Consider the following 12278-nt stretch of genomic DNA (forward strand, 5'->3'; position numbering starts at 1 on the left):
ACGAACAGAGATGAAGTAAGACACAGCAGGAACTGAGCTTTTGATGTTGGCATGGTGTTGAGCTGAGGAATCCCTGAGAGCTGCACCGAAGAAGGCAGCTGTGAGCGTGAATATGCAAAACATTCTGGGCTTCTGTGTGGGTCTTAGCACGTTCTCATATTTAAATGACAGAATTCTGTCATCTCACCGGGGATCAAAATCACCTCCTTCAGAGAAGGTACCAGGATATTGAACTTCACAGAATTTAGAAGAATGTTGTTTTCACATAAAGTAAATCTCACAATTTTACTACTGCCTTCGATTACTCCTTTTTGTAAAAGAACAAAAGGGAGCATACAGAATTCCCAGAATTCATAAGAGTCTAACCCAAACAGCCATCACTAATGCTAATTAAAAAACTCCATTGAAATCAGACATTTCCACAGATCAATTGGAATAAATTTAGTAAAAAATTAATTTACCCAACACACACACACAGGAAGTTTTGGAAGGTAAACTTCCATTATCAATATTATTCTCTGCTGCACTTAAACTTCAAAACCTACTCTTTCTGCTCAGCTCACCTTTTCAACTGGGAGTGTAGATACGAGGTTAAACGTGTAGCTTCCTCCAGTTGCATAAGCAAACAATTCCTCTTTTCCTGTAACAGTATCCTGTAATTAAAGAGATACATATTATCATTTTTCTTTATTACAGTAGTACTCAAGAAGGGCAAGGTGCTTTCCAAGTACAGAAAAATGCCACTGCATCACGGTTTAGAACATAAAAAGAAGCTTTCTTGTTTAATGAAAAGATTGAATTTACGCTGCGCATATGCAGCAAAGGAAACCCCACCAGGAACATAGGAACCAAGACTAGCAAATTCCCAGACAAGAAAAGTAAGCTGAGGCATAGTATAAGCATCTTGATGTCAAAAACATGCTACAGAAACTGTCAAAGTCATAAAAAGTTCTACATAAAAGCATTAAGACTCTACAAGACATTTTTTTCCCTTGCATCAACATAATTGTGCCAGTAAAATACAGAAAACTATTATGACTAGTTGCCCTGGCAGGAAAAAAAATATTCCAATCAGTTCTGTTATTCAAGCAAATTAATGTTACATTTCAAAGGTAGAAAGAAAAGCTTCTGAGAATTTTTGTTAAGCAGTTACCATAAAACAGAAGCTCAAGTCATAATTCTACCTGTTTCAAGCAAGTTTATGTATTTAAGCAGACAATATAACATTTTGAATACTAAACAAGGGCAAAACCTTCTTTCTGTGCCTAATTTTTTGCACATTCTAATGATAAGCAGCTGAATTACTCAGCACCATTGCCACAAGTAGAATATACCTGTAATGCTGTCAGCCTTACATGCCTAGAAGATTTCTTAAATGCTCTACTGAAAATGACTTTATGAGGATAGTGATAGGACAAGGGGGAATGGTTTTAAACTGAGACATGGGAGGTTTGGGTTAGATATGAGGAGGAAGTTTTTCACTCAGAGTGTGGTGACACACAGGATGCCCAAGGAGGCTGTGGATGCCCCATCCCTGGAGGCATCCAAGGCCAGGCTGGATGTGGCTCTGGGCAGCCTGGTCAGGTGGTTGGTGACCCTGCGCATAGCAGGGGAATTGAAACTAGATTATCATTGTTGTCCTTTTCAACCTAGGCCATTCTTTGATTCAATGAAAGTACATTTATTCTTTTCCTGAATGGATAATTACAGGTATTCTTGGTGCTTTATTATTCCAAACCCTATCACTAAATTTCGAAATAGAATCAGTGTAATAACCCATTTCATGTTATACATTTGTACACAGGAAAGTTACTGCTTCAGACCTGTGTTCATAAGTAGAATAGAAACTGGGATTCTGACAGACAGTCTGGAGACAGCATAACAAACGTATTTAAGATTCATGTGTCAGACCCTACCAACTGTGGACAGCTGCTACTCAACATGCTGAAGGGCAGGATACAAAAAAAAAAACCCGAACAATTAAAAAGGGAACCCTTTTGGACAAAACAAAACAAAACGGCAACATTTATTTCAGTGAAATGTGGATGGTAAAGGTACATAATAATATATATTTGTGAAGAATAAAATCAGAAATCTCCCAATTTTGTTGGCCACCAACTGCATTAATTTAGTACACTGGCATGGAGTCTGCAGTGCCATGTTCCAGCAAACCTTTCCCACCCTCTGGGGAGGTTCTCTTCATTGCAACCACAATGAAGCACAACACAGCCTAAGCTCCACACCAAAGCATGTGCAAGATCAAAGCTTTTCTCCCATTTCTGTGCATAACAGATCGGGTTAAACAAGTGGTGCAAGGAAGGCTGCAGCTCTGCTGTATCACTCAGGTGATCACTGCACGCAGGGACCCCTTTGTCTTAGATTTTAAGTTAGCTCTGATCCATAACGCAGCACATTTCAAACTCCACAACATCACAAAACTGGTAGTTATTTAAACAGGAAATTTCTTTCTATTTTCTGACTAGAAGGAAGTAGAAATAGTAAAGTAGAACTGGGAATAGCTTGGGTTATTCTTGAGCCTAAACTAAAATAAATAAATAAAGTAGGGTTACTAATAGTTAAGATTTTCTCCAATTTGTTATACAAAAAAAGAATGCCCTTAAATATTATTCTAACTTCCACTTTTTGCTAGCATTTGAAATATCAAATATCACACTGGAATGCTGGTTTCCACTGCATGAACTACATGGAAAAATAGCTTGGCCTTCTTGCCAACACAGTATGCAGTACCTAACGTGAGAGCCCAAGAACAACAAATAGAACATACTACATTGCAGTGTAAAGTGAACTCCCATCTCTGTCAGTTCACGCTGGAAAGCTTGTTTGACAATACTGCAGAAAATTGCAAAATACGCAACACCAAACTGCAGAGTGGCTGTTAATTCTCTGTTTTTATTGCCTGAATTTACCTTCTAATGGAAGTCCATCCAAAGGAACCAAAGTTCCCAGAGTCTGTATGTGGAAGGCACTTCCAAATCTATTTAACAGTTTCTCAATTGCATAAATATTAGCCTTAAAATGGATCACATTTGATCTGTTTCTCATAATTTTCCCTCATATTAAACCTGGCTTTTTACCATTTGTTCATGTCTCTGTTTCAGAAAGAAGAAGCATAGCAAAAAAGACAAATCTTTCATGCCTCAAATAGGACAAAAGCATTGTTCTGCTATAAATAAATTAATTTTAAAAGGCCATAAACCTCTTAACCGTAAGGTTTTAAGATGGCATTTCTGGCATTTATATATCATGTACGTATCAATTATTTAAGAAAAGGCAAGTCTGCAAAATAAAAACAAGTACTTCCATGTTTTCCACTGGAAGCAGCCTATGCTAACAAAAACGCATAAAGAATTTTTGTCTATTTCTTTGCCTAGAAGAAAAAATGTCTAATTTGGAAATCAACAGCGCTTCCGCTGCAATGTTTTTCTTCGTTTGTTTGTTCTCACACATAACTTTACATTGAACTACACTTCCAAGAATGACTCATTTTACGATACTGTCAGAGTTCAGATGTGCTCATGCTGCAAAAATTGTAAATGAGAAGAAAAATTTTGGATGAAACAGGTGGAAAAAATCCTTTAACTTTCCCATTCTCAAACAGAAAGTAAATATGGGGAAGGATCTTTGTTCTGATGAATTTGAAGACAATCATTACCCCATCGTAAAACAATACAAAAATCATCTGCTGTCCAGGTGATACCATTTGTCTTTCTTGTTTGGCAACATCACTCAGATGACTTCTAAGTATCTGATGCAAGCATTCTGATCTATTCTTTCCATTCCCACCATTTAGATGAATGAAAGAAAAGCCAGCCAGTCAGCATCACTAACAGTCTTCCACATAACTTCAAGACAGACAGAATTAAATAATGGCAGAGTCAGGAGCAAATATTTCCTTCGCTTAAATAAATCACTAAGTTTTTTTGTTTGTTTCTTAAGCACATGAAATTCTCTACCCTTCATTTTGAAAATACAGTGGTTAAGAAAATGATAGAAGTTCACAAACCTTTCAGTGGCCCCATGAGCAGAGGTTGCACGAGCCCGCTGAATTTCATCCTCCAAACGCCTTTTTTCTTCCTCCAAACGTGCAATGTCTTCTGGGGATCGTCTCTGCTGACTGATGAGCTGTAGCTCCTGAAGAAGAGCCTCCTTCTCCTTGATGAGCTGAAGACGGTCCCTGTCCGCTTCAGCCATTCCTGGCCAAGATTCATTGTCTAGCAAGGCCAGCTGCTGTTGTATATTTGAAACTCTTTAAAACAGAATAAATATATTTCAAAACGCAGAACAAACTAAGATGAAGACAAGTAAAAGGAAAAACATCAGAAGGTGAAGCCTGTCAGTTTCAGTGAATTTCATCTAAACTCTGAAACAAAAAAACAGCATTCTTTGGGAGGCTTATTTGTTTCTAGGCTTGGGATATGTCTTGGTTTGTTTGTTTTAAATGTAAAGAATAGCAAGTATTCATGAATGGACCCATCATCAAAACAGTGAGATATGCTAACTTCAACCTTATTTTTAGTTGTAGACTTCATAACCAAAATGAGGTTTGTTGGTGTTTTTTTGTTGTTGTTGTTATTGTTATTCTCCATACACTGAAGCGTAACATTCTTGTAACTACTGCTGTCTTCTGATTCCACCGCTGACACTGTGAGAAACTGAACTGCTAAAAAGAAATTCTGAGCTCTAATAAACACTACACCGACCCCTAAAGCGAAAAATTTCACAACTGTTTCTTTTGGCAAAACCAAAAGGTATATAAGCATAACAGGGAGAACACTCTGTTACTGTTGGTTTCTTATGCTTGTCCTATAGTTATCAACTTAAGGCACTCCAGAAGCTTACAGTTAAAATGAAAAGTAAATAAGAAAATCCAGCGTTCTGATTTTTGACCATTTGTAAGAAACTAAGCTGTACCAAAGTTAGGCGTTTGTACAACACAGCTTCATCTTCACTTTGAAATGGCAGCATTCAAAGTTAAGGGCACACGAAAAAATTACTGCCCTTAAAGGAAAAAGTATATGGTAATAAAAGAAATTAATTAACAAAGTATTGTTAAAAGCACACAACAAGCAAGAGGAAAATCCACAGCATGATAATGTCTGCCCAAGAGTAAATGAAAAGGCACGCACACTAAAGGTAGATTTTTCCTATCTAAACCGTAACCTACAGAAGTATTTATTTCAGACTGTCAACTGGAAAGTATTTGGCTTATAATCACGGCAAGGGAAATAATGTACTAAAGTAAGTCAATGACAGCATTAGCTAGTTTACATGTTCATATATAAACAGGAATGTTTACTGTTAATTTTGACAAATACCATTCTTCCCCTTTATTTTTCATTTACAACAAGTAAGGAACTTGGGTATTATGTTACATCTTAGTCTGAAGTGTAATACTTTACCAAGTCCTTCAAGACTTTCTCAGTCTCCTTACATCAATACCCAGCTTCCTGGGAACAGGTAGCAGAAGCACCATTGTGAATAAATACATGCAGTTTAAATATTCCAATCCTCAGCTACTGTGAGTGAATTCCAGAGGCAGTTTCCTGATGAACACCTCAACCCCTCACAGGGATGTCAGGGCCACTCACCCTCCCTCTTCTCCCTCACCCACCCTGCTAAGTGGTTAAAGATTCAGGAAACATTTCTGAACATGTATACAGCTTGATTTTCAAGTGTTCAGTGCCAAATGAAACAAACAGGAACCCAAGGTTTGCTTGAGAGAATTGTAAAACTCAAGTACATTTGGATGGTCATAACTTAGTTTGGTAGTGTGAATCAGCTGAGCCTTGGCAACGCACTGGAATGGCCACGTTCACAAACTCTCATGTGGCTTGTGAATGAAAGATGAAATGTGTTTAGTGAAGACTCTGGGTTCAGTTTGATGAAACAGCTGAAGGAGTGACCCGCTCACAGATGTATTACTAGGTATTTTTCTAATGCAGACTGAGTTAGTTACGGTACTGGCCACTGAAGTAAATAACTGCTAAGACAGGCAGCAAAGAAGAGAGAAATGCCAGCAGGCAAGATGGGAAAGTGGCAGAAGGAAGGAAGTGATCTATCCTTTCAGTGCCATTTCACCAACAAATCAGCTTGGCTGACCAGGACAACACTCTAAATACAGGAGGTTTTAATTTAGACTCTTGTGTTTGCTAAGCACACATTACTCTCCTGTATATGTCAGTCCAGATTAAAGTTTGCTTTTTACCCCGAATTTCTGTTCGAAGATGCTTTGAAAGCAGGAAGTTGTGGTACAGTAACTTAATCGTACCATTATTAAAGGAAAAAAGTACTACTGTGGACTAGGCTCGTGTCACTGAAAAGTTCCAAAATCTGATTAGGTAGTTAATTTGATTCCCTTGATGCTCTCAGCATTAATGCTAGCAGTTCCTGTCTCCATTTCTTCCCCTAAAGCAAAGACAAAGCACTTGCGTAACACTACATACTGCAGAAATCTGTTGGGAGAATTTCAGCAATAGTAAGCCAATTTCCTGCAACCTGTATTTCCTGCAATTCCTGCAAGCACACCAAACTTCTGAAACCAAAGTTCTGGGGAACTTTGCTCCTTGTCTTTTATTAAGAACACCTCTATGTAGTATATTGCCCCAAAAAGCTACTAGTGATAAACTTGTTAAAATTAAATCTCCTTGGCTGGGAAACATCCCCAGAGCTTTTACAGTCTCCCTCACCCCAAACCTTAGAAACATATCTGAGGATAGGAGACACAATGAATTCACCCTAAAGCTTAATAAGAAAAACCCTTCCAAGCATGTTTCATACCTGTAGTTTGTTTCTTGCAATGCAAGCTTTTATTTCTGAATGCAGTAAATACACACGTTTACTGTGCTTATCCATGCCAGACTTAATGCTCATACTACACCAGATATCTCTTACAAAAAGTGGCTATTTTGCCTTGTTTCAATGTATATATTTCATCTACCTTAAACACTCATGTAAATCAATGACTTGACAGGGGTAGCAATTTAATTCCTTCCAAACACATTTTTGCTTCTTACTGTGTATTTTTCAGATACTACATCTTAAGTCTAGTCACTATGAGAGTCCTTTTATCTTGGCCTAACACCAGATACACCAAGGTCCCTACTGATGTAGCAATTTAACATATTCCTGGAAAAAAAACAGTTAATTTCGAACCATCAACATTCCAGGCATTTTGCCCATTCCCATCCTTGCATAACAAGCACTGAGGAGCTTGCATTCCACGCTTGAGTAGGTGGTATCAAATGACTGGTTTCCTAGGTAGGCAAGACTGACTTGCTGTTGATTTCAATATTTAAAAATTTCTAATAGAAATGAACATAACAGCTCTTATTAAGCAGAGAAGCAAAGGTTTAAATTTAGTGATACAAAATAAACAAAGATTTGAAATGGCAAAACTTGCCCTGAAATGGTCATAGTGAAATAGCTGGTTTGATGCACACATAGTCCACGATAAGACAGGCACAGCACAAGGGTGGAAAACAGGACAACCATTAATTTTCCAAGCATCATCCAAACTCCACCATGGGGTGGAATAAGCATCCATTTTCAGAGTAATACAGCATGTCTCAATCATTACACTTCTACATAGGTTCCTCTAGACAAACCAGAGCAACAGTTCACCAACTGTAGGGAACCTGCTTTAGCAGGGGGTTGGACTTGATGACCTCTAGAAGTCCCTTCCAACTCCTACGATCCTGTGCTTTTGTCACTGTAAATAACTAAGGAAAACAAAATGATTTTGCTAGAATTCAGAAATTCTCCTTCCAGACTGCTATCCGAACCCTGCGTGGATGAATAATTGCTGATGAGCTCGAGAACTTCTATTATAGAAGGTTTTATTTATTAAAGTCTAGCATGAGTTGTACTCCAAGCTATCTTGAAGTAAAAATGACTTTTTATAAGATGAAATAACCTGAACTGCTGACATTACAATTAAGCCCATTCCTTATTATGAGCAAAGCAGGTGTCTTGGGGTGATAAATACCCTGAAGGAATATCAACATCCTAATTTATATTCACCAAAGCAACAAAATAACACTGAGTATTTCCCAGCCTACAATCACTGATCATCCTGGCTTAAACAAGCTCTCTGAAATTACTTTGACTGAATCTTCCACAAAAACAAATAAGAAAAAGAAGAAAAGAAGAAAAACACTGCTTGACTTTTAGGTGACGCATCAGACTACTCTACAGCTGAAGCCTTTGTTACCTGTGGAATGGGAATATTGTTAATAAAAAATAAAACCATAACCCACAGTTATGATTTGGAGGAAAACGGCAACTGACTGCACAAATATGCAAAAATAAATCAGCCCAGCTTACTCTTTTCTCTAGGCAGAACCAGGTCCTGAGACAACAGGAGGCTTATGGTCAGATCCTAACCCAATTCTCTGCTACTCCAGCCAGCAGGCAACTTCTACCACATATAACACCAAGGTTATGGGGCAGAAGACACACAATGAATAGTGTAAGAAGCAGGCAATTTCTGGTATTTACAGGCCCTTGGGAGAGTGAAATACAAATTATATTCAAAAAGGGGAAGGCCAAGGAAAGAGGAAGAGAGAAACGGAAAGAACAAGAAGTTGGGGAACTCAGCCAAAAACTCATAAAATTTCTCCACTGTGTCTACTTTGGCTGTTCCTGCAAGTATGTGCCACTGTGGCTTTGGCGGACAACACGAGTACACTCTGTAGAATATCCAGCCTTTCTGGCAGCCTGTTTCAACAAGGAGGTCTTAAATTGGCTTAAGATAGTCATGAAACCTTTAGAGTCCATTGGCATTTTGCAGAAAAAGTAAAGTTATTCACACTGAAAATAAAGATTGCTAAAACCAATGGAGGAGAGGAATTAGGATCTCCTTAACTCACATTTAAATTGGTACAATGAAAACTTAAAAGCTATAGAGGGTGCAGAGCCATGCTATTGAACTAACCCAAAGAGAAAGACAGCCATATGTTTAGAATTTGATACTGGGGAGATTTAAAAATTTAGCTAACATTCCTAAGAAGATATTTATGGGATATCAGACAAGTTACTTCATCCCTAAATCAGATTTTCAGATTACTGTAGCAAAGTAAAATGCACAAATCCACTGAATTTCACTAAAAAGTAAGCGAATAAACTTCCTTAAACTTGCAACTTGCCTTCACAGGATGAAATTTAACATAAAAATACATGATTACTTTGTTTTGCCTTTTCAGGCCTCCAAATGCTCTAAACAATCGGATTAGAAAACAACATCTCTAAATTCACAATGCAGGTGACTGTAAAGAAATTACTCTTCCTGCACCTAAATTAGATAAGCTAGTTGAAGGTGCTTGGATGTTTCTGTTCACTTAAGTCAACTGCCATCAGACTGGATTTAAAAACATAAATAAAAATCAGTTAATGCCAGTGCATGTTCTTGGAGGGATCATTCTTCATCAATTGATTAATTCACTTCCCGGGGCATGAGGTGCTGTAACAGTGACATTTCATCATCACTCACCAATATACTCTGTGTAGTCATTACACTAAATCGTACGACTTTGAGGTATCAAAGAAAAACAATTTGCTTTTGATTTCTCTTTCTATGAAACAGTCTATTCAGAAAAAATGCTTGAGGGGGACACTTTCCAGCATGCAAATGCTTTTCATGAGAGGTGGTCTCACTGAAATAGCAAATGGAACTGAAAACAGTATTTATCCAGGCAGCTTGGGGCTGTCTGCTCAAAAATGCCGTCCTCCCTCCCTCCTGCTTCTCTGGAGGGCCACACTGACAGATCTGAGAAAAACATTTTCACGGAAATAAGGTACAGTTTATTTAACAGTAATGGGGGGAAGAGAATGGTAAAGAGCAGGAGCCTCTCTGTTCAGCACGACTGCCGAAATAAAAAGTGGAGTTTCCACATCTCCCCTCGGAGGCTGGAGCAGACACAGGATAAAGGATGATTGCTCCAGCTTTTTGAAGCTGTCGGAACCCACAGCTCGCAGCATCTGAAGATACTCATGGGAAAAATTAAATTGCAAATTATCTGACTTCCTTCCAGTGGGAAGCTGAAGGGAAAAAAAGAAAAAAGGAGGAAAAAAAAAAAGCTCTGCAATTGCATGTCTTGATTTATGCAAAGACCAAACCACTCACTACTGTTTGAGAGGCTTTTAAAGGAGGAATAAAAATCAAAGTATATTTTATGAAGGAGGAAAGATATTTGGGGAATATAAGCCAACTTCCCCGCTATCAGTAGGTTCATCTCCTTTAATTTTTCAATGTGGAACAGTCAGAAGTCCCAATACTGCAATTTCTCACTAAACCACTATGTGCAGAGAATTTACTTGTATTTTTAAAAGCTTCTGCACTACACACAGTAAGTATTCTGCTGGCATCTAAGGCTGTACTATCATCTATGGCAAAAATGCACCATGCTGTCCTTCAGTTAGTGGGTGTTTTCCCCCTTGCTTTCTTTTAAGGGAAGAGGGACACTTTTTCTCTTCCAGTGTACTTTCAAAGCCCTACCTTAAAACTTGGACATCCAGGCAAAGTCTGCCTGCTGAACATGTTTGCTATACATTTCTACACCCTGTTTGACAAGCAAATGGTCATAATATACTGTTTTACACTTGTGATATACTGTAGCATTTTGATTTTCTACTTAGCAGATTTTAATCCATGGCAGCACATTCCGTCACCCACACTGCGCAGTAACAGTAGATATTTCAGCAGCCAAGGCAGAATGAGCACAAAGATATTTAGTAGAGACAAAAGCCCTACAGAAATGCCAGCAAGCTAAGGGGAAGGAATGCATGATAAATGAAGAATGCAACCACAGAGATAACTGGTAGAGGCAATGAGCTTTGTGCAGTTCCACTCAAAAGCTGAAAGCTGATTATTTCTGTACAACATACTGGGCAAAATAAGGCTACTATTTTAAAAGAACTAACATGCTTTTGCTAGATAACAGAGCATTGTTGGAGCTGTTATTCTGGGACAGCAAATCTACCCTTACTGCAATCACTATTCTCTGTTTGAAAGGTTAGTTACCCACATTTTCTACATTCAATTAATGTCAGAACCTGGATCAGTTCTCATGTTCAGAAATACCACGTTCTGTGTATAAACAAACAGTCAGTCAACGTTTCCACCTGAGAAAACTTAATTAAAAACTTTTAACACAATCTTTAGGTCACCAGTAGTTCTCCTCAACTGAACAGGGCAAAACTAAACGCTAAACGCTATTCTTTTTCCTTCAACAACAGTCATGTATTCCTAAATTACTACTGGGCTGTGATGTGCTTAAGGGTTAACCTCTGACCAAACAGTAAACATGTGGCCTTCTGCTTTGCCCCTTTTTCTCCCCAGCTAGTTAATTTTTGATAGGTAATAGTCACTGGTACATACACAATGCATTTTACAATGCAGACTTTTATTCCAGTTACAAAAACTGAAGAAATTTAGTTGTGTATTTCTAATGTGCTTGCATCAATTTCTTTTTCTATGCCTGTATTGCATCCAAATGTGGGTAAACTTTCCAAGAAAAAAAAATGGCCAACTGCCCGTAAGGCTTCCAATCTGTGCCAAGACATATGACAACATCAGAATTTTCCTCAAAAAAAGCCATCACTGCAGGAAAAACAGGCAAGAGGACTGGACTTTGTTTTTACCCCTTGTTCTTAGAGATGGAAAAACAGACAAAATTGAAAAGGAAACTAAAAAAAACAATCTTGAAAAACAAATTCAATTAAATGAGTTTCTCACAACTGACTGTAACTGGATCTTTTAAGTGTCAGTCAATTTCAATTAGAGAACATCCTACCAGAACAAATTAGCGTAATCATAAATGCATAATGTTCCCATGTTCAAGTTATCATCTGCACCTACACCACTGTCCTGAACATGCAACAAATAGTTTGAAAGCAGAAAGATTAAAGGAGGGCCTATTAAACTACACCGGTATGTAATACCTTTAAAATAATTCTAGATCAGATAGATCACTTTCACAAAGTCAGGAAAAACCTGCAAGACTTCACAAAAGAAATAAGTAATTATAATAAGTAAGTAGGCTGAAAGACTTGGTAAATAATTAATTAATTTCAAGTTAATTTGAAAACATTTTTGTCATATGTTTTTCATCCTCAAAATTTCGTTTATGTACCTTTTTATTCAGCTATGAATGTCTATTTATCTCAATAATTTTTTCATTTCGTCTTCGCACTGAATGTACTACTTCAGCACATAGAATTTAGATCACAGGTATGTAAAGGTCTGAACAAACTGACAGACA

General features: G+C 37.8%; 1 protein-coding gene across 5 annotated transcripts in view; it reads right to left on the reverse strand.

Annotated features, from left to right (window-relative positions):
- Positions 1–12278, reverse strand: part of WWC3 (WWC family member 3) — a 90445-nt gene that overhangs the window by 22934 nt on the left and 55233 nt on the right. For all 5 annotated transcript variants that reach the window (XM_085532039.1, XM_085532032.1, XM_015886914.3 and 2 more), the window contains exons 9-10: positions 4025–4267; positions 564–653 (exon numbers count right to left, since the gene is read on the reverse strand). In XM_085532039.1, the coding sequence (XP_085388165.1) occupies positions 564–653; positions 4025–4267 (333 nt within the window). The remainder of the gene's footprint in view (positions 1–563; positions 654–4024; positions 4268–12278) is intronic.

The sequence above is a fragment of the Coturnix japonica genome, chromosome 1 (genome assembly GCF_054131305.1).
Source record: "Coturnix japonica strain WE chromosome 1, WE-NBRP24, whole genome shotgun sequence".
Classification (NCBI taxonomy): domain Eukaryota; kingdom Metazoa; phylum Chordata; class Aves; order Galliformes; family Phasianidae; genus Coturnix; species Coturnix japonica.